Raw genomic sequence first — 23087 nt, forward strand, 5'->3', positions numbered from 1 at the left:
TAAATTCCATGCACTGGTTCGGGATGTCAGCATTACAGACTGATCAACATGGCGATTAAGATTTGGCACAGTTATTACTGATCAGCGCTGCTGTGAAGATGCATGTCTGCATGTTTTATATGCATTAAAGGTGGCTGAGTGGTGGCACTGCTAGAAAGCAAAATAATAGCTAAAGGTTGTAAGTTTATGCTTCTTAATGCTGTCCTACCACAAATGAGCATGAAATGAGTGTGTGTTTGTATCTGAGGGCGAACGAGAGAGCGAGAGAGAGAGGGAAATGGACAGAGAGAATGTTTATGCCATTACAAAAATAATTGCCTTATTCCTGTTTTGATGATCCGCAGACCAGTTATTTATTTAAATAAACTAATCTGAAAGTCAGTATTGAATTTCAGTTGTATGTATTTATAACATCAATTAGTGCTAATAATGAAGTGATTAAATTGGGTGCATGTAATGATAACAATGGCATTCAATAATATTCAGCAGAAATGTAAGAAACCTTTTACAGTACGTAGCATTTAGGGACAAAATGTGATATAAATGTTACATGACAAGGCCTGTCATAATAATGGAATTTAATGTGATGATTAATTGCCATGTAAATAATAACAATTTAACAGTCTTTAAAACAGTTTTATTTGCTGTGTATAACTAAACGTACAAGTCTAAAGTGGCCAAATTGGCTGGTTAGCTATCTCGCTTCCTAGCTCCTAACCACAGCTCAAGCTCAAATAAACAAACATTACTCACCGCCGCCCTCTAAAGGTGCCAGCAGTCAGAAGATACAACAGTCTCCATAAGACTCATGTTGTGTCTCAGTAAATGTGTTTTCTGCCTTCTTTCATTTTCCAGAATTTGCCTCAATCCAAAGGATAAAAATACCCAATTTAAATGGTGTTTATTGAGATGTAAACATATGAATGTGAAAGCTAACAACTGCGGAAAATAATTGCGATCAGCTCAAATAACTGCAGGCAACTGTGTAATGACAGCCACAGGCCTGTATATGAGATGCATGAGAGAAATTAAAGCCACACGTGGATGTTTTAAAGCCATTTTGTTGATGTCATCTTTACGTAACAAACATGCAGCTCTGTTTCACGTGCCTTGAAAGTTTAAGGAAACCATCACAAGGCAATATATTATATTACATAATATTACATTACATTACATTATATTAAATATTCTGACTGTACTGTTAACAAACACTATGGTGTAAACAGCAAAAACAGCAAATAGCTTCAAAACATGCAAATTTTGGTTCCACAATTGTAATGAAGGCTCAATAGCAAGCGTGTCAAACTGGGGACCTTCCGGGCCAAAGAGCTGCGGAGATTAGCGTTTACCCTTATCTGACATTCAGAATTCCGTTCATGAAGGTCTTGCTATTTAGCTGATGAGCTGAATCAGGTGTGTTTAATGAGGTAACATGCTGGAATCTGCAGCGTTTTGGCCCACAAGGACTGGAACCTGACCCATGTGCTCTATAGCCTGCACATCACCTTCAAAACTCAAAGCTTCAAAGCTTTTTGGCAAATCAGTTGATAAGGTTACGACTCTAATGCACTAAAATCAGCAAGGGTGGCTTTAAGCAGGAAGAGCCACACCCCAAAATCACAATAAACTTGTATAAAGCAGTAAAATCAGACACAGTATCAGTGTAGAGCTACATCACAAACCAGTCCCACCACTGGATGAGCTTCTGTATAACCTCCTCCAACCCCAAGACATTTGCACCCCCAACTGGCCAACCAAACCTGTAACTACAGCACCCAGCCTGATCACCTGTGTACGGCAGCAGGAGCTCGGCAACAACTCAAATGTAAAAACAGTAGGATGACAAGATATCACATCTTCTCTACAGATACCGACACTGACACCCTAAATCTCAGCTGATACCGACTGTTTTTTTTTAATAATAAGCCTTAAAATGAGCTATTTTTAATTGAATCACTTCACTTAAGATGACCACCTTGAAGGACTTTGCTCAAACTACTCAAACAAATTCTCTACTACCCTCCAGGAATGAATACAGGCATTACACAAAATAAAGGAATCCACTATGATACTTATAGTACATGCTTAGGTCAACGTTACGCTATTGTTATTACATGTCCTACTTGCCTTTGCTTCACATTATGTTGCGAGGTCACTGTGTATCAGACAGATCGATCTCTAAATACAGGGGACTAAGCACACACAAACTCAAACAATAACTCATAAGACATTGTGTAGGCCACCAGTAGCCCACATGTTTAATTTGAATTAACAGTACCATTTAATCCTGCTATTAATGTGAAATATTATGCAAATAATATTACCCAAACACAACATTTTAACTGTGAAATCATTGATAATACCTTTAGAAACACATAACTAAACAAATTCTGGCATTTCTGCACTCCTAAAATAGGAATCCAAACTTTTGTCAACTTGGGCCGAGCAAGTGTGGATGGAGAATCATTAACAGACAGAAAAATGTCTTATATTTTAAGTAATTAGGCTTCAAACTGTTTGAAGGGTGTGACATCCTGTTCAAGTCTAAAATAGTATCTTTAGCCATGTAACTCACTTTCTTATTAAAAATACCGTAGCGACCCGCTATTGGCTGGTGCTGACCTCTGGAAGCTTGTGAGGCATGGCCATGCTGATGGCCACTCAAGGAGGATCTTGGGAGGAGAGCGCCCTCCAGAAAAGGGCCTTGTTGATGTTAATGTTGTTGTTTATCATTGTAAGGTGTGTATATGAGTTGTTTGTTATTCTGTGTTGTGGATTGTTGGTGTGTTTAGTTCTTGGGGGCTGGTCTACAGTCAGGGTGAAGCCTGTGGGTGGTGGTGACGCTTTGTATGTGCCTTTCCATGTGGTGTTTAACAAGGGGTACTTCTTGTGGTGGAATCATGGCCCCCTTTGTGTCTTACTAGACACCGACGCTACAATTTTAAAATGTATATCGCTGCTGTCGGGACAAAACCTCGTATCTCTAAAATGGTAACTTCACAGGAGAAGGAAAAAACATACTTTACTTTCAATGTAAGTCAATGGAGCAAGTTGTTTTTCCAAGTAATTTTGGGCCGTTTCTTTTGGTCCACTGATCATGAAATTTCTATACAACGTAAAGGGCAACAGGCATTTTCAAATTATGTCAAAAACTGAAAAAACAACAAAAACGGAGATACAAGGTTTTGTTTAGACAGCAGCGATACAGTAAATATGCTGGGACATGTTAAAACTGTTCAAGTTCATGGGTGCACACTGAGCTAATGAGTGATTCTGTACTTTGGTCATGTGTAAATAATCTGAATCTCTAAATCACTCACTGCAATCATGATCCATCACTTTCAGCAGCCCTTCAGGCTAGATTCATTATTTTCTGTGATTTGTGCATTGCTTATTACTCCTTATTGGCATGGTCTCTTCTGTGTTGAGCCCATGAAGGCCAACTAGTTATGTTAGCATGACAATAAATATTAAATTTGGAACCACCTGTACTTATCTACGGCCTCTAAATGCCTTAAAGTTAGGGGTTAAGCCTAAGAGATCACACACCCTAAAAGACAAAATACACTCCTGTGCAAAAAAATGGCCAAAGCCCAAAATACTGGTTTTCAGTCCAGGTTAAGTCCAGATTTAAACTGTATACAGAATATTCTGATTTACATTAAACCCAAACTAACTTGGCAAAGTTTTTCACCTGTGTGAAGCCACCAGTGCTGAGTGGAAAAATACTGACTCTTCTTCTTATAAAAGGTTGTCTGCAAGTTTACCCACAAGACTTCACCATTTAAAGAAATCAAAGGAAAAGCCCACCCATTCTAGGTTACTTTATGTATTTGTTTAACTCTTAATTAAGAGTTATCAGTTAATTCATTTACTGACTAATAATTTGTTGTTAAGACCATTAAAAGCTCTATGTTTTGGCACTTGTTTGCACGGGAGTGTGTACTACATTTTTATAAAAAAAGACACATAACTCACCTCAGATCTGAGCGCCCAGTATTTCTCCGTCCCATACTGAACGTCTCTGAATGCAGTGAGGTAGTCGTAACTGATGACAGCCGTCTGAAAACAAAGACAATTTTGAAAAAGAAATAAATTTTAAAAAAACCCACATGAAAACATTTCACAGTATAACACTTAGAATAGAAATGACTTTCTAAATTACTGTAATCTGACTGTTCTTGAAGTCTCAGGCTCACACAGTGGGATACTGTGAACAGTTTTGAAAGATCAAGGTCTAATATAACAGTGAGGGTGACGATTATTTTACCGTGGTGGCCGCTCTGCCAAATCTGACGATGCTGAGGTCATTGAGGTCAACTTTCTGGTTGTACAGGTAGAATCCGGATGAGGCAAAGACTGCGGTAGCCACAGATGAGACTTTCAGAAGTCGCCCAGCCATGTGAGGCACTGAAGGAAAATATATATACAATTTATAAAATATAAAATATCTTCAAACAACAACAAAAAAACAATAACAAATAATAACAACAGTAATAATAAAATGTACTATTATTAAACAATTAACTATTAAACCGGTATATTATGACCATTGTTAATGTAGCAACAGAAAAACACCAACAACAATAATAATGCAATCAAATTGAGTGAGTTAACACTGGTGTTGGGTGTTAATGCTACAAAAAAATGCAATAAATATGCACAAATGCTTAATGCTCATGGTGAAATAATGGGGGTTTCTTTTCTCTAAACAGTTATCTGCCTTGTGCTGAACCTTTAGTCTTACTGGAAATAATAAACAGCATGTTTGTTTACCATTTCCTGTCTTTAAACACAAGGGGGTTATTTCACAAGGCAGGATTTCTCCATTGGCCAGATAGCTTAACCCCAAAGATGAGGACTGTCCAGTAAGAATGTCCCTCAGCTCTTTTGACAGGCTTGACATTGGGCTTAAATTATCTAGCTAAACTGAGAGACCCTGCTTTGTGAAATACCCCCAACCAGAGAGTTCAGAGCAAAAGAAACAGCGGCAGAACTCCACGATGCAGCTAAGACAGGGCATTTTACGGCATTTTATTTCTAGAGCTATAAGCCAAACACAGCAGACACCGTCTGTTGAGGATGAGAGACTCTTTGCAGCAGTAAAAGCTTCACAGAACATTAAAAATCCTGATTAATCCTGAGCTCAGCACGTTGTCAGGCAGCTACTGTACACCTAATTATACAAGCAGCTTCACAGCAGGCGCTCGAACGGAAACACAGATCAGCTGCTGAACGTGTCTGAGTTCACGGAACCTTACTGAGCCCATATAAATGTTTAATTTAGTCCATATTATCCGCATTTGCTCCGTTATTTACCCTCTACACACACGCTGTCATTCACTCACCGGCTTTGGTTCGTGATCTCTGAACTCTCGCCTGTGTTCAGCGCAAAGCATGCTGGTCCTTGTAGTTTTTGCCGCTACCTTTCATCCAAGCTAAAGCAGAATATTACAAGGGTTGTAACTTGTAGAATTCGTTATTTTATTCTTTTTCCTTTTATAGAATTACGAATTATTTCTTATACAGTTTGCAGTTATGCTGTTATATGAATTGTAGTGTTTTATCTGTCCAATATTTTGCTTCTCTTCATGTGTGAAGCACTTTAAGATTTTGTCTCAAATCGAGATTGTGCATAAAAGTACTGTATTATTATTATTATTATTATTCCTTATGTCATTATCAATTCATTTAACTCTATTTTAGGTTTTAATTATTTGTTTGTAATTAGCAAGTGTAGTTCACAACTCACATCAATAACTAATAATCAATCCTTGACGATTCAGGTGTGTCAGACCAGGTCAGCACAAACACGCGTGAATAAACTACAGTACTGAAGCATCGAAGCACAGCATTAAACTTTATCAGAAACTCGGTTTAGGCCAACGTTTACACTCTTAGTAAGATCTTTAAGTTTCATAGAACTACATATAGCTTACATTGTCCCACATGTGCTTATCAGCGCTTCATCTCAGTCTCAGAGACTTTTTCATTTTCCCTAAAATAACACATTTCCACCAATGAGCCGATTATCAAGCTCTTTGTGAGAGTAAACAGATCAGTATATGTGTTAAAATGGCAAAATGTGCAGAGAATGGCGCGACACTTGGACTGGGAATAGCTGCGATAAATTCCAGTGATTTTCTCCAAAATTCTGCATAATTAAAGATGTAAACATGTAAACAGTCTGTAGCTTTCATGACAATGAATATCACATCAAACCAGTCTGAATTACTGTCACATCTGAACATCTAAACTATGCGGTACTTTTTAATAAATACTGGAATTGCCTTTTAAATTAAGAGCTGTTCATGTTCTGTACAGACTACTTCAGTTAAACTAGAAACTGTGAGGGAAAACTGTGTGGGAGCCCAAAGACTTCTCCTAAACACACTCACTGTACAGCATCCTTACAAAAATCAAAGTATTAATGGAAGAATGTAGGGATATTTCGAAGCATGTCTCCGTTAGTATAAACACCCATGTATGTATGTAACTACAAAGCTAATGTGATTAACGTATCTTCATTGAAAACATGAATATCTATTTATAGCAAACATTTCCTCCACTTAAATGAATAAATATATTTAATTCAATTTAATTCTAAGTAATTGTTATACAATACACAGAAATATACAGGATGTTTGTCAATAGCACATTTATTTTACAGTTGATGATGATGAACACCACATTTTCCTTTCACACACCACTAAATGTTTGGACATATTTTACAGAGCAGTAATACTGAACAATACAAAAAAGACATTAAATCATCTCCACAGAAATTAAAGCGGTTCAGCTTTCTTCTGCTTCTTTGTTTGCTCTTCTCCCCATAAATGGCTTTCTGTTTCTTTGTACCTGGAGCTGCATTTGAAAGAAAAATATACAATTATAACACAAACAAATAACATTTTCACCACTAACAAAATAAATACAAGTTAAATGAGTGCGAACCGTTTCTGATTCTGATTACTTCAACAAGATCGCTCCAATTTTGGAGGGAAATGATTTGGGACCATCAGACTAAATCAGTCAGACTTTCAATATGTACAAGTTCTACCTGATGTGGTTTCTACATGAATACGACCAGTGAAGCCAGTTTTTAGGCTGCATAAACCAACTTACTTCCTTAACAGTTACATTTTAGTCACTTAAAAAAAAAATACAAAATCAGTAATATGTAAATTTTAAAAAAGACAAATGTTGAGATACATGGATTTATTTCAACAGGTATGTAATGACTCCTGGGTGCTTAAAGAGAAGTCCTTAAATCGATCATAAAAAGAAACACCAGAGTGTGTGTATAGGGGCTGAACGTCTGTCCTGAGGAAGGCCAACTAGACTGAAACACTGGCATACAGATTCACCATCATCATAGTTTAATAAATAATGGTGCGATCATTCAGAGATATGGTACATTTCTAATTTCATAGTGTTTTTTCCCACCTACACAGAATATTTAAATGGTGATTCAACTAATTTGTCATAATGTCTAGATAAATAGTTCATTAAAAGGTAAATACACTCAGTGGTCTCAGTGGACTCTAAAAGCTCCCTCACTGCAAGTTACTACATAAAATGGTTATGCATAAATAGCACCATGCAAAAACTTCCTTTTTCAAATATACTACTATTTTACTATTATCATTACATATGTTGACACTCAGAAGACATGCAGGCTCACTGGTCATTCGGGATATGAGATAAAATGGCTGTATTTGCATTGTAGACACTGTATACCTGGTTCCTATTAGGACCACTGTAAGGTAATCGGAGCAGTTAAGTTACTCCACAATGCACGTCAAACCACTCTGAATGACTTTGTTCACACCTCAGTGGTAAAACCCAGATAGCAAGAGGACAGCAGGCCACTGTTGACCCACTGACAGCAAGCTAGTGGCCCACTGGCTTTTTGCTACTGGTGTTTGCCAGGCAGCCCACTGGTGATTAAGCAGTATTAGATTAAGATTAAGATTATTATCACTCATTTTGCATTTTGTCCAATCTGCTTATTTTTCCTTCACTGCTTTCTTTTGTTACCTTTTGGAAAACAATTTAGTAAGTAATTTTAACCGGAATTTTATAAATAAAGCCAGTTATACAGCTGCAACCAATCTAGCACAGTGTCTGGTACAACATTTTTAATAAAACCATTTCATATTAGGCCTCGTCAATTGTTTGCAATAATAGTCTTAGTTTATTTTTTACAATAAAAGGTTGCATGCATTTAAAATCTTTCTGAGGAGAGACAGGTCTTGTACGCAGGACAGTAATCCAGGTGGTCCGAGGATGGACCAGCAGTGGCGTACAGTCAGCGGGGTGCTAACCTTATCAAGCCAGCGTAATGATATATGCTTGCTATGTAAAAATTTAAAACAAAGAGGATGAAATTCCCCTTTAAAATCTTCTATGCAACCCAGCATGGTCTTCAAGCCAGACTGAAGTTCCTCACCTTGGTTCCCTCAATAAGGTGAGGATCCTTCTGAAGAGCATTCTGCAGACCTTCCTCAGAGGAAAAGCCAATCCAGCAGAAGCCTCTGTGAAACCCCGTCTCTTTATCCTGAGGGACAGAATCAGTGTGAATGAGGCACCAAGCAGAGTATGAACATTCACACATGCAGAATGTGGAGCAAGGCTGATGGAACTAACTGTTACTCACAAAAGGCAGGAGGCATTTCTTCACATGGCCGAACTGCCCGAAATACTCCCTCACCTCCTCTGGAAACGGCATAAAGCAAACACAATTGCAGAAATGTGTGTGAATCAGCATAAACGTTAACAACATCAGTCAAGCTGACAGGCTAACTGTGCTACCTGTACAGAGCCTCCCCATGACTGTTAGCCAACAAGCTAAAGCCGGAACATTAGTGAAAACTGAGGGCGTCACAGTCACAATAAACCACTTATCGTCGGACTAAAACTCTAATGACAGGTAAATCTATCACTGACTCTTCTTCCTAACTTACTCGAGGCGACAGTCCAGGGAATTTTTGAGACAAAAACCTCGAACACCTTCTTGCTGGGTGCTGCCATATTTCGTCCTTGGTAAACGCGGTCACGTCTGACGTCACGTTACGTTGCGGAACGTTTGAAAAATGTATTAAATAAATTGTTTTATTTAATAAGATTGTTTTATTTTTATTTTATGGAATAAATTGTTTAATTTTTATTATATTTTATCTTATTTTTAGTTTTAGTTTTTATTTAAAAATATTTAAAATAAAATAAAATATAAAATAAATTTAGTTAAAATAAACGAATAAACAAATACACTTGAAATAAATTGTAAAAACAAAATTTATTTAAATTTTTTAATCGTTCTATTTTTACTTTATTTAACAAATTACTTATAAATGAAATAAAATAAATAAATACATTGTTTAATATACAAATAGTTTTAAAACGGCGAAACGACCATTAAAAACGCTTCAACCACACATTATCGCTTTAAATAAATGTCTTATATAAAGAATTATCGTTTCTTGCGGTGAAATATAATCGTGTTTTCTCTGACGCTGCGAGGTGAGAGTTGAAAGGGGCGTGATGCTGGGTAAGATGGCAGCCTCCGTGGCGGAGCATGGAGAAGATGCGTTTAGGAAACTGTTCAGGTTTTATAAGCGCAGAAATCCTCCTCCTGATTTCAGCCAGGTCATCGATTTCTCTAAAACAGTAGAAAATGAGAGGGTGAGTGTCCAAACCAGTGGTCTTTGTGAGCCGTCTGTGCCTGTAGCTTTAGCATTGAGAAACAACTGTGGAAATTCTACATTAATTTGTACACAAAAGTCTTACAGAATGGTGCAGTTGGCACAGTTTAATACAGGATACTACACAAGTATTATAGATTACCTTTATTAACGCTACCAGCACTAGAATTCTTATGGTTTTGTACAACTGTAGATCTTTTTTATGAGGGAAAATTGTGACTGAAAGAGGACATAAAATAAAAAAGAGCACACAAACACTGCAAAGCATTGCAGACAGTCATTCATGTAAGTTACACATTATTTAAAGAGATTGATGTCATGAAATAAACTGGAGTGAGAAATATTTGCAAGTATACATCGATAAGCCACAACATTTAAACCACCTCCTTGTTTCTATGCTCATTGTCCATTTTATCAGCTCCACTTACTATATAGGTGCACTTTGTAGTTCTACAGTTACAGACTGTAGTCCATCTGTTTCTCTGCATACTCTGTTAGCCCCCTTTTACCCTGTTCTTCAGGTCAGGACCCCCACAGAGCAGGTATTATTTGGGTGGTGGATCATTCTCAGCACTGCAGTGATACTGACATGGTGGCATTGTGTTCATCTCAAATCCAATTTTTAACATGTTGTAAATAAACATAGAGATGCATAATGATATTGGAATCACATCTGTATCAGCATATATAAAAAAAAACTTTTAGTTGGCACCAGATTGATATTTGATGATATATTTATTGTGTTACAGAATGTGTAGATGATGCTGGGCTTTTGAACTAAAGTACATTTTATTAATTTTACTGCATTTATAGCAACTATACAAATATAGCTTGTACTTCTCTGTAATTCTAATCCAGATAGATGTGATTTTATAAATGTTTGTGTATTCCCATTAGCATAAGCAGATATGTACATGAAAAATATTGGCTATGCACACCGACCCACATTTTCCATATTTGCGCACTGCTAGTTTAAATTTTACTTGACGTATTACCAACCTGATTAGCTGTCACTACCCTCTCGCTCCCATCACAAACCAAGTGGCTTGTGAGTATGTAGTCAGATTTTACTGGGTGTCCTGTTATTATTTCTCAGAAACAATGCTTGCAAATGTCCTCTACATAAGGTAGCCTCTATTAGTTGCATATTATCAAGGACAGTGTCATTTGTTTGATATGTAGTGGACTGGTGGATAAAATGAGCTTTGCTCGTAGGTTTTTGCAACTGAGCTGGACCTTGGCAGTCTCAGTGAGGAAGATGCTTGCGCAGCAGGACTTCGGCCTGTTAAAGACTGGAGAGCCTTCGGCCTTCAGGGATATCCAGGTATGAGGTTTATTTGGATTGAGAGAACTGACACAGGCGTATTACTGTTATTCACTTAGACAAGAAGAACCTACATACTCTTCAGTGATTGCATGTCTTATCTGACCTCAGCAGGAAAGTCAACATGTGATTTCTGCCAGCGCAGTATCTGGCTTTGTAATAAATGTTCTTATACAACGATAATGGGATCTTATATGTATTTCCCCCCAAACACAGGCTTCATATTCATCTCCAATCCCTTCCTACCGGGCTCACAGCGGTACTGGGTAAAGCAGTGCCTGAAAACCTACCCGCAAAAACCCAACGTGTGCAACCTGGACATGCACATGTCACCTACTGAGACTGAGAACATCTGGGAGAGGAGCATAGAGAGCATTCGGTGAATAAGCTTTAAAAACTGAACCATAAAATTATGTTATTTATCCTGTTTATATCCCTGTTTTTTCTGATGTATTAACGGAGAGATTATATCCTAAACTCCACTTTCATCATTTCATCAAGTTTCATCTTTAGTGTTCATGTAGGCCACAACAGTCCGTATGGAAGAACATTATCATAATCATTATCGATATATAATTATCATAAAGGTGTTAGGAGCTTTTGAAAAACTACGACTTCTTTGAGGTGGATACTTGAGCATTGGCTGTTGTCTATTTATTTATTTATTTACTCCCCTCCTCCCCTAGCTGGTTAATGTAGACAGCCTCTATGTTATTGCCTTTCTTTGTTGTTGTGGGTGTGGTTCCCAATGCATGCTGGGTATTGTAGTGAGAGAATGCTGATGGATGAAAGCACGAAAAGGATACAAAACCATGAATTCTGTCAAACCGATGAGGCTGGGGGATGCAGTGCTGCACAGAATATTACTTATGACAACATCACATATAACATTACATGCTAATTTTAGGCTGAAATGGCCCTTCAGACTTATTGAAATGATCTCTTTATGGGAACAAACGTTTTTGGATTGACTGAACGATAATTATAGTAGTATAACACTTTATAGACACCAATACTCATATAGGCATATAATGAGTGCTCTCCTGACCCACCAGTTTTCTGGGGTGATGATAATTTGGAACCTTAATGTGGTCATTTTAACATGAGTAGCCTGTTGTTTGGGCATCTAATGGTGCTCTTGACCAACATTGATAAGTATGTCCTTTCGTGCTACTTGTATTATTAGGATATAATTTGCACACAGTGTTTTTTTATTATTATTATCTAGGACCACATATGAAAGTGACTCAGGTCGGATTTGAAAAGATCAGATTTGCATGTCCACACAGCCCTGAAAACATCAGATCTGATTCACATTCGGATTTGTGCCACTTCAGCCTGCTAATGTGAACGTAGCCTAATTCTGAGCTGAATATATGGATTGTTTTGCAGGAGGAAGGGGAAGAGGGAGCCGAGGACACTTCTGGAGAAACTTCGTTGGGTGACTTTGGGTTACCACTACAACTGGGACACTAAGGTACAGCTCCCAGATTTAGTTTTATGACTGAAAATTATTCCCGTTTTTGCTTCTCTAAAACATCTGTCCTTCACACTTTTTTTCTCTCCTGGAACACCTGCTTCATCTCATTCACTAATTAAGACACCCTTTAGTCTCAAAGTGAGCTGGAGCTGGGGAATCCTGACCTCTGCTTGAAATAACCAAAAAAGAAACTTAACGAAGTTGAAAAGCTTGAATGTAAATCAAACATCATGTTCAAAGAAGGAGGAAAAGTTAATGCGTTTGTGTTGGTGGTGTTTTTTCCTCCCCCTGAGGGAACCATGTGCCTTACTGAAGTTAAATGCACTTTGCCCAGGATCTTATTAGCTTTGTTTCCTCCTTTCAGGACATTTCATCTCTAATTGTACAGACCTGATGCTTGCCTGTCTCGTTTATATGCTAATTACATAAAAGTGTTTAGTCTTCTGTCCTATTAAATCAGTCAGGAGTTGCACACAGGATTCATTAACCTGATCTCCGTTTGACACTGCCAAATGTCTGACAACGACCTGTGAATTTTAAGCAGTGCCTCTCTCGCTCCTCCTCTCTGTTTGAGGGCGGGCGGCGGCTGAGCTGCCAGCTCTGTTAGGATCACGGGCCTGCCTGGCTAATTCAGCTGTTTGGAAAGACACGGCTCACGCGATTATCTGCAGATTACACTTTCACGCCTCATCGCCGTCACTGGGACCTGGTGTGAAAGACAACGAGCAAAAGGCATAAACCAGAACAGCTTCCCCTGATCTTTTATTAGATATGTAAATCAGCCACCTCTTCTCATTCCGACAACTGCAAGAAAAATAAGCATTTATGTACATCATATTTCCAAAAGTTCGTAGACATCAAATTTTCTTCTGAAATAAAAGGTGTTGACAGGGAGCTTTGCTACTTTAACAGCCTCTATTCTTCTGGGAAGGCATTACGCTAGATCCTGTGTGCAGTACTAGGTTGTTATGAGGATTTGATTGCATTCAGCCACAAGAGCATGAGTGAGGTCAGGTACTGATGCTGGATGATCAGTTCTGGATCACTCCAACTTATCACCAAAGGTACTGGAGCTCCACCACTCCAGAATATATGCAGATCTACTGCCACACAACCCAATGCTGGGGGGCTTTATACCCCTCTAGCTGATGCTTGGCATTGGGCATAGTGACCTTAGACCTGCGGCTGCCCCATAGTGTCCCATTCTATTGATCTATGCTTTTCTAAGGAGATTAGTGTGGGTGCAATTAAACACCTGTGACCTTAACGTATCTGAATTCCCTAATTGGTAGGCTGTCTGGATACTTTTGGACAGCAGTTGCAGAAATTGCATCAACATATGAACATAAGATTTTTTTTTCTCTGCAGTACAGATTGCTATGATCAGTCAATAATTTATTCATTTTAAAAGCTTTTTTCTTATGTTTAAAACATGTCTCTCACCATCTAGACGTACTCTGCAGACCACTACAGCCCCTTCCCACTGGACCTCCACTCTCTGTCCCAGAACGTAGCTGCAGCCTGTGGCTTCCCTGGCTTTAAAGCAGAGGCAGGCATTCTCAACTACTACCGCTCTGACTCCTCTCTCGGAATCCATGTTGATGAGTCTGAACTCGATCATACGTGGCCCCTTCTGTCATTTAGGTGAGGAATATGTGTTGTTTGAAATGTTTGCAAACAACTTCTTTCTTTGTTTGCATTACTGCTGTAGCGCCTTTGGCTATAAAGTTGGTATCATGGTTGCACATTGCAAATGTATTATTCTTCTTGTCTTTTATTACTCTTATTTTTCTGTCGAATTTTTGTTGCATAACTCATCCTGCAGCTTTCGAGATATCAACACCGTTCCAGATCGTCCAGTCTGATTGTGTGATTCGGGCTTGTATGCAGCTTTTTGATCAGATACATGGATTCTGTGTAACAATGGAATTTTACAGAATTTTTGCCTATAGGAATGAATGGAGTGAAAAACCTGTGCTTTTGCTTGACCACTGTTTTAGTATCTCAGGGCAGACCCCCGAGCATGAATTCAATGTTGTTCTGACCCGCATTTGTCATTTTTCTTTTTTTTTCCTATTCATTTTTTCTCCCATAGAGTCCTATTCATTTTCGCCACCACACAAACTCTATTACTTCCTTGCCCAACAACAACCAAACTACATGTCCTCACTCAGGGTGTAATCAAGCTGTAATCCACAACCATACTGACCCGCACTCCTCTATGTGTCGTTTTTTCATCCCTCATTCCTCTCATAGACTCCCATTCATTTTCAACAACGCATAGCTAACATTTGGCATTTCCCTATGAACAACTGAACACACACTCCATACACCATGGCAACTGCCAAGCAGTAATTTAGAAACGGTATAGCAGCTGCCTAGCAACACCTTAGCAACCACCTAGGATATCATAGTAACCGCTGCACAACTATTCTGTGTTTCGTTGTGCTTTTGTCCATTTTTAAAGCTAACAATATATAATACTGTGAACACAAACAACACTGTTTACTTACAACTTAATGCAGTCAGTGAATTTGTGATGATTTAGGCTTGCAGTTTGGATAATGCTATTTGATGACTACGTTTTCTTTACTTCTTCTGGTTCAAAGACATGAAAAATCAGCTTCTGATGATTGATCTTGAAGCTGGTTGAGTGCAGAAGGAAGTCAGAAAACTAATGTTGCTGCTAGGAATCAGAATATTGCAGCCATATAACTGCAGTAAATGTCTTTAAACCTTACTGTCTAGGTTGCGATCTACCTTACCTCAGCTTCTTTTCTCTGGCTGAAGGAGTAAAAAAACATCTTTGCCTCCTTTTTGTGCTGAATAAAGATAAAATCACTGTTTTCCTTATGATTTTGTTTGACAGCTGAGGTAACTTACACTGTTGCTGTCTTGGTTCTATTTTATTTGCCTGTAGATCAGTGGCTAGGCTAGCAGTCAGGATTGGTTGACACCACAGGGAATTCTCAAAGGTTATGTAATGTATGAACAAAAACATGAAAATGATTGTGAAGTGCTGAGCTACTGAATACTGCATGACATGACAGACAATATATCAAACTCTAGTTTTAGGCCAGAATGCCTCTTTAATGTAAAGTCCCACACTTTATAATAGAAATATGTGGTTACTGACATCACCCAACTCAGTATTATAGGTTAAGTCTCATGTGTTGCTTTTATCTCTTCATGCTCTTGACCACACTCTGGTTTGTCTCAGCTTTGGGCAGACATCAGTCTTTCTCCTGGGCGGGACTAAACGACAGGACCCTCCCACAGCCATGTTCATGCGCAGCGGTGACATCATGGTGATGTCAGGCTCCAGTCGGCTGCTGTACCATGCTGTGCCCTGCATCATACCGGCCCCTGCTTCAGACCCCCTGCCATCCTGCCTGGGCCAGCGCCTGGGGAAGGAGGCAGCGAGTGATGGCCTCATTGAGGAAGTGTCTGAAGAAGAGTGGGAGGTGTGCTCCAAGTATCTCCTGACGTCACGGGTCAATATGACTGTCAGACAGGTTCTGGGACCAGGTCAGACTTTCCCCACAACACTGCCCCGTGTTGGAGCTGTAGCTGAATCCAGTGGCTATCATGAGGAGTCAGGACAAAATGCAAAGAAGAGGAAGAGCGAGTCAGGCTATGAGGATGACTCCTGACGTTCATCTCGGAACCACTTTTGGACTTTCATTAAGCTCAGAGCACGCAGACCCAACGTTCTCCAGCAGACATTGTAACATTGGCTTTGCAGCTGGATTTGTTCCGTTCCAAAATAGAACAGGCAGAAGAAATGAACCTATGTGAATGAGGAAAATGTTTTAGAACATGATGAGGACGTTCTAGAACTGAATGGGGTGAACAGTCTAGAACAGCAAGAATGGGGTGAACAGTCTAGAACACCATGAATGGGGAAGAACATGCTAGAACAATGTGAATGGGGGAAGATATTCTAGAATGGGAGAGAACACTGTAGAATAGTGTACAACAGAGTGAAGGGGGAGAACATTTCAGAACAGTGTAAAGGAAGTTCTAGAATGATATGAGCTTGAGAGAAGATTCTAAAACAGTGCGAAAGTGGAGAACATTCTAGAACAGAAGGCGTAGAGCATTCTAGAACAGAGTAAATGGGAAGAACATTCTAGAACAGCATGAACAGGGGGATTATCCTCAAACAATGTGGATGGGGGAAGATATTCTAGAATAGGAGAAGACATTGTAGAATAGTGTACAACAGAGTGAATGGGCAGAACATACTAGAACATGAAGGGGGAGAACATTTTAGAACAGTGTAAAAGAAGTAAAACGTTCTAAAATGATATAAGCTAGAGAGTAGATTCTAGAACAGCGTGAAAGTAGAAAACATTCTAGAATAGGAGGGGGAGAACATTCTAGAACTGTAAATAGGGAGAATATTCTACAACAGCATGAACAGGGGGAACATCCTAGAACAGTGTAAATGGGGGAAGATATTCTAGAATGGGAGAGAACATTTTGGAACAGTGTAAAGGAGGTAAAATGTTCTAAAATGATAGGAGCTTGAGAGAAGATTCTAGAACAGCGTGAAAGTGGAGAACATTCTAGAACAACATGAACAGGGGGAACTAGAACAGCATAAATAGGGGAGATTATTGTAGAGAACCCCAGCAAACACATGCAGGTAGGGCACACTAACGCAGCTTCTGGGGTTGCTGGAGAACGTTGGGTCTGTGTTCTTTGTAGGAAAGTCTGCTGCTGCTCTGAAGGCAACATGAGTTCTTTAAGTTAGTTATTTATTTGAACAGAATTCATTATTAAAGCTGTACATATGTGAATAAAACATCTTTTGGAATCAATTTTGTGATGTTTTCATGAACAGAAAACTCGCTGAGCAACAGACGTGAATTTTTATCTTCTTGTCAAGTCAGTTTGGCTCAAAAGACAAGACAACTACTTAATCTGTCATGTTTGACTTCCCTCACAGTGGCATCCACTTCATAAAGCAGCACTGACATTCAGCCCAGGCTGCCGGTAGACGTGCCAATGTGCTGGCCACTCTGTAGCGGCTGCCATGTTTGCTGGTTGGCCAATAACGCTAAACAGATCTGACCTTCAGAGAAAGGCAGAAGAGATGGCGTATCATCTCTTTAATCTGGTCACCCCGTGTCTGGACCGGGGAAAGATTGGCTTTGACAAGCTCCCCAAGGCACACAGCCTGACAAGGCCTTTGTGCTGTTGGACACGAGGCGCCAGCGTTACCTAGGCAATGAAACCTTCCTGTCAAATGAGCTGCTTCTGACAGAGAGGCCTGGGAAGCTGGCTTCTTGGATCTCTGTTTATATTCACTCTCGTTGTTGAAATTGATGAATGGGTGTAGAAGAAAGTTTACAGGAGTTAATGAGGAACCCACTTGGATGTAAGACAAAGAATTCCCTTGGAAATGTCTTGGTTTTGGGTTTCCAGCTCCAGTCACTGTGGTTAGAACAGTCTAAACCCATACTTAATAAAAGTGTCATTACTTTAGTGAAATACCTTTATTGATGAAAAGTACAAAAGTAGCAGGTCAAAAAAGGGCTGAGTAGCTCACAGAACTGCAGTGGAACTAGAACATCCACATAGGAACTGAAGTTTGTGATTGTGATTACGAAAACCAAGACGACTTCATGTGCATAGTGACGTTTTGGTGCTGGTATTGTTTGTTTTTAAGCAATTTTTCATCACTACTGTGATTTTTTTTTGTTTTCCACTTTGTCTAAAGTAAAATACAGTTGGACTATCAAAGTTTGTGTCTGAAGAGTAAAAGCAGAATGTCTCACACTTTGTATGCAAGCGTGAGCAAACATGAAGTACATGTAATGGAGTAAACTGAACTAATTGCTACCTACCTACAGTGAATATTTTGCCTGCTCTCATATATGTGATTAAATTCATGAATGGCGTGATAATGAGTCTGAATAAGATGGCAGTAGACTCACATACTGAGAGTTGTATTAGTGTTAAATGAGGGATGATACGTGTTGGCTTGACCTTTTTTGCCTTGAATTTATTGTTCATTGAATATGGAGACAGCTACACTATATGGACAAAGGTTTTGGGACACATCTCTTAATCATTGAATTCAGGTGTTACATTCAGTCCCATTGCCAAATGTGTATAAAACCAAGCACCTAGCCATGCAGCCTGCCTTTACACACATAATTGAAAGAATGGGTCAATCTAAAGATCTCACTGAATTTGAGTGTGGTGCTGAAATAGGAAGCCACAATTGTAACAAATTAGTTTGCGAAATTTCTTCCCTCCTAGAGATTCCAGGATCAACTGTGAGTGGTATCATTGAAAAGTGGAAGCGTTTAGGAACCAAGCAACTCAGCCACGAAGTGTCAAACCACTTCAAGTTACAGAGTAGGTCACCGAGTGCTGAGGTCGTCCGAGTGCGTAAAGGTCGTCCAACGCTCTGCTGGCCTGCAGAGTTCCAAACCTCCTCTGGCATTAACATCAGCAAGGCCGAACAGCTGCATGCAGGCCTTACATCACCAAGCATAATGCCCAGCGTTGAATGGAGTGGTGTAAAGCACACCGCCACTGGACTCTGGAGCAGTGGACACGTATTCTGTGGAGTGACAAATCACACTTCTCTATCTGGCAGTCTGATGGACGTGTTTGGGTTTGGCGAATTCCAGCAGAACATTACCTGCCTGACTGCACTGTTCCAACTGTAAAGTTTGGTGGAGGGGGATGATGATAAGGGGCTGTTTTTCAGGGGTTGGCCAAGAACCCTTAGTTCCAGTGAAGTGAAGTCTTAATGCTTCAGCAGACCAAGACATTTTGGACAACTGCATGCTTCCAACTTTGTGGAAACAGTTTGGGGAAGAACCTTTTCTGTTCCAGCATGACTGAGCCCCAGTGCACAAAGCAAGGTCCATAAAAGAATGGCTGGGTAAGCTTGATGTGGAACTGGACTCGCCTGCACAGAGCCTTGACCTCAACCCCATCAAACGCCTTTGGGATAAACTAGAACAAAGATTGTGAGCCAGGCCCTCTCATCCAACATCAGTGTCTGACCTCAGAAATTCTCTCCTGGATAAATGGCCAAAGATTCCTACAGACATTCTCCAACATCTTGTAGAAAGCTTCCCAGAACAGTGGAAGCTGTTATAGCTGCAACAAGGGAACCAACTCCATATTAATGCCTATGGGTTTAGAGTGGGATGTCATAAAATTACACTGTAGGTGTAATGTGTAGGTGTCCCAATACCTTTGTCCATAAAGTGTATTTCTTTTGTATACTTATACATAATATGTACAGTGTCCCCAAAAATATTTGGACACTCCACAACCATGTTACCATTAGCAAACTTCAATGAAGTTCTTTAGGTTTCTTCATAAGTGTTGAACAAAATGATATTTGTTTCCGAGAAAAACAGTTGGGAGACTCTTTGTGTGGAGAAAGCCTGGAGAAGAACTCTGACCAGAATTTGTTTTTCTTACAGAAGTGTTGGTGAGCTTGTATTCATTGATGGGATCCTGAACTGTGTACAAAGACATTTTGGATGCAAACCTGAGGTCTGAAAAGAAACTGCTCAAACAATAACACCAGCTGCACACATAACACTAGCTGCCTTTTGAAACAATGCTTTACAGAATAAAACTGACTTGGCATGGTCTGTTTAAAACAAAGGCCTTTTGCTTTGACATTTAACGTTTTAGAGTACGGCGGAAATGTCCATATAGTTTTTGAGGCTTTTTGTTGGTGTTCTTCAAAAAAGAAATAATTTGTGAGAAAACTGGCAAAAAGCCAATTGATAGGCTAGGCAGTATAGGAAAACTGTTAAACTTGTTGTAATTATATATATATATATATATATATATATATATATATATATATATATATATGGTATGATTCATTAGAAAATCTGCTACTGTGTCATTTTTTACACATACAAGCATCTCTCAATGGCCCCTTCTGGATGATGTTAAGTGCATTTTGACCTGTTTTGTAGTGCACTGTAACAGGAGCAACTCGAAACAACAGCAATCATAGCAGTGAGTATGAAGGGTGAACTTCCACAGAGCAGTTTAAATACTGTGGTTTTATTCCTGCCCTGCATATCTCAGTCTTAACCATGCTCGCCAGGATGCCCCACACAATAAGTAGACAGCAAGCTCTCACCCAGAGCCTTTGTCCTGGTATCAAAATAAGCGTAATTATCACCATTGTCTCGAGGAAACAGCAGTAATTATGTGTTTTCCAATAATTCATAAGCATACAAAGTAAAAATCTGGGATTGTATTTTAACTTTGGGACAGCAATGATGATTTGATTAGCAGTGCTGCTTTGCTTCAGAGGCTGGAGTCCATTTAGGATGGCTTCTGGGATAATTACCTCTGTTTTGTGTTTACTGGGTGGGGTGATAATTGGGAAATTGTTAGATGAAATATCTGACTTCAGCCTTGGTTTAGGCTCTTAAATAAAACAACATTGGCAAACATTGATCCATTAACTAAAGAAATACACAGAGGGACACAATAACCATGTACCTACACTCATTGGCCATTTTAGCAGAAACACCTCCCATATAGGTTACATATAGGTCACCTTGTAGGTTTGAAATTAGTAACTGCAGCCCGTCTGTGCTGCTCAGTGGGTCTGTCTCCTTCAACCCTGTCCATCAATGGAACTGACCACTGACCAGATTTGGGTAGTGGACCATTCTCAGCAGTGACAGCAGTCAATACACAGTAGCTTCCATCAACACTACACAGACAGCCCTGATGTCTATTTACTTTTGTTTTATTCATAATGCAGTTCATCAATCATGTCCAAACAGATCCTTCACAACCTGCAACATGATATATACATTACTCTTAATTATGCAGTCTGACATAAACATTAAGGTTAACATTAAATGCTAGTGGATGGAGTGGTATGTCTTGAGAGCATCAACCATTTGAGAAATAATGCTAATGATAAGTGCTTGTAAGGATTTTAGGTATTTTACCTTCTATGATGTATAATATCATCACAAAATTCCAGGAAATCACGAAAAAGATGACAAATGGCTTTGTCCCAATCCACTACACTGAGTGCACTTTTACTTTTTTCACTCAAAATCACACAAACAGGCCCTAAAACACATAACAGATAAATAACAATAAATATGACAAATATTATTACAAAATTAATAATATCTGTCTTTCAGTTTACATTGATTTTGAGTATTAAAATGATCTAACATTAAATATGCAACTCAATTTGTAATTAAAAATAAAGCCTGTCTTGCTGTGCATCAGGGTTTCATGCACTTAGCATGAATCGAAGGGGACAGAAAATCAATAAAAAACATGGCTGCCTTATGTCAATTGATTATTTTTGCTCATAATAACCAATAGAATGAATCACTATCAAAATTCTAGCACTTTCAGCTCACAGACACTCCAGACAAATAATTTCTATTTCTATAAGTAAAAAAATACAGGATTTTACAGGTGCTAGGTACATTTTTGATAAAAAATTAGCCGAATTCATAAAGATTTTAAATTTCTGTTAGCATTTATATGTCAAATAATGGCATATCTGAGTAGCCCAGGGTCTCCTGTGTGACTGTCTCATGTAAATACATTATAATTGCTATTGTAATTGTAACTGACCCAAGATACCAAAAAAAAGAATCCCCAAAATTTTAGGATTCTAAGGGTTAATACTGAGAGATATATACACATTTTGGAGCAACATAAGCTGCCCTCTAGACAAGATCTTTTTCGAGAACAACCATGTTTGTTTCAACATGACAAAGCCAAGCCATATTCAGCATGTGTCACAGATTAGCCTGTCTGCAGTCCAGACCTGTCTCCCACTGAAAACATGGTATGGGAAATTGTTAATCTATTAAGTAAAGAAATACACAGAGGGACACTCTCCCATTGAAAACATGTGGCACATTATGAAGCACAATAAAGACAATGAAGGTCCTGTATGGTTGCGCAGCTGAAGAATTGCAAAATAATTTGCTTTTCAAACTGGATCCATTGATGTCTTCAGTCTCCAAATGATTATTTAGAGTTGTTAAAAGGACAGAAGATGTAACACAGTGGTAAACATGCTTCTGTCCCAACTTTTTTGGAACATGTTTCAGGCATCAAATTTGGAATGAGCATATATTTACAACAAAGTTAAAACATTAAATATCATGTACAAAGTGCACCTATATGGTTGGAGGTTCTGGCAAATAATTGTAGGTACAAGGTCAGCAGACCTAATAAACTGCCACCTCAGAGTAGACTCTGTCGCCCAAAACCAAGGTCGGCAACAACAAAGTTACAAAAAAGGTTCTGTTGAGGTCAAAAGGTCACTGTGCTAAACATCATGCATTTTGCTGTTGTTGGAAGAAAACCTCGTATCTCCGAAATGGTAACTTTACAGGAGAAGGAAAAAACCTACCTTACTTTTAATGTAAGTCAATGGAACCAGACTTTTTTCCAAGTCATTTTGGGCCATTTCTTTTGGTCCATTCGTAATGAAATTTACAAACAATGTAAAGGGCAGCAGGCATTTTGAAATTAAGTCAAAAACTGAAAAATGAAAAAAATTGAGATACAAGGTTTTCTTCTG

The 23087-nt window shown here is 38.9% G+C and overlaps 3 protein-coding genes across 3 annotated transcripts in view; 1 reads left to right on the forward strand and 2 right to left on the reverse strand.

The window, feature by feature from the left end:
- adck1 (aarF domain containing kinase 1) overlaps positions 1–5374 on the reverse strand; it is a 222125-nt gene extending 216751 nt beyond the window's left edge. The window contains exons 1-3 of the mRNA XM_036593171.1: positions 5349–5374; positions 4271–4410; positions 3979–4062 (exon numbers count right to left, since the gene is read on the reverse strand). Coding sequence (XP_036449064.1) covers positions 3979–4062; positions 4271–4402 — 216 coding nt within the window. The 5' untranslated portion in view covers positions 4403–4410; positions 5349–5374. The remainder of the gene's footprint in view (positions 1–3978; positions 4063–4270; positions 4411–5348) is intronic.
- A 1267-nt stretch (positions 5375–6641) lies between these two features.
- Positions 6642–9059, reverse strand: LOC118823496 (SRA stem-loop interacting RNA binding protein). The gene is made up of 4 exons (XM_036593173.1): positions 8967–9059; positions 8660–8718; positions 8453–8560; positions 6642–6864 (listed from the first exon to the last, which is right to left on the reverse strand). The coding sequence occupies exons 1-4, from the start codon at positions 9031–9033 to the stop codon at positions 6796–6798; spliced, it is 303 nt and encodes a 100-aa protein (XP_036449066.1). The 5' UTR covers positions 9034–9059; the 3' UTR covers positions 6642–6795.
- A 469-nt stretch (positions 9060–9528) lies between these two features.
- Positions 9529–17330, forward strand: alkbh1 (alkB homolog 1, histone H2A dioxygenase). The gene is made up of 6 exons (XM_036593172.1): positions 9529–9684; positions 10920–11028; positions 11245–11407; positions 12421–12505; positions 13959–14152; positions 15729–17330. The coding sequence occupies exons 1-6, from the start codon at positions 9544–9546 to the stop codon at positions 16159–16161; spliced, it is 1125 nt and encodes a 374-aa protein (XP_036449065.1). The 5' UTR covers positions 9529–9543; the 3' UTR covers positions 16162–17330.
- Positions 17331–23087: the final 5757 nt, after the last annotated feature.

The sequence above is a fragment of the Colossoma macropomum genome, unplaced genomic scaffold (assembly GCF_904425465.1).
Source record: "Colossoma macropomum unplaced genomic scaffold, Colossoma_macropomum, whole genome shotgun sequence".
Taxonomy (NCBI): domain Eukaryota; kingdom Metazoa; phylum Chordata; class Actinopteri; order Characiformes; family Serrasalmidae; genus Colossoma; species Colossoma macropomum.

What these genes read in the sequence shown, in the direction of transcription:
- LOC118823496 (XM_036593173.1), bottom strand. Translation starts at nt 9,033, where the DNA reads ATGGCAGCACCCAGCAAGAAGGTGTTCGAGGTTTTTGTCTCAAAAATT. An exon ending in TCCCTGGACTGTCGCCTCGA is followed by an intron (nt 8,719 to 8,966) that starts GTAAGTTAGGAA and finishes TGCCGTTTCCAG; the next exon opens with AGGAGGTGAGGGAGTATTTC. An exon ending in AGAAATGCCTCCTGCCTTTT is followed by an intron (nt 8,561 to 8,659) that starts GTGAGTAACAGT and finishes TCTGTCCCTCAG; the next exon opens with GATAAAGAGACGGGGTTTCA.
- alkbh1 (XM_036593172.1), top strand. Translation starts at nt 9,544, where the DNA reads ATGCTGGGTAAGATGGCAGCCTCCGTGGCGGAGCATGGAGAAGATGCG. An exon ending in CGGCCTTCAGGGATATCCAG is followed by an intron (nt 11,029 to 11,244) that starts GTATGAGGTTTA and finishes CCCCAAACACAG; the next exon opens with GCTTCATATTCATCTCCAAT. An exon ending in AGGAGCATAGAGAGCATTCG is followed by an intron (nt 11,408 to 12,420) that starts GTGAATAAGCTT and finishes ATTGTTTTGCAG; the next exon opens with GAGGAAGGGGAAGAGGGAGC.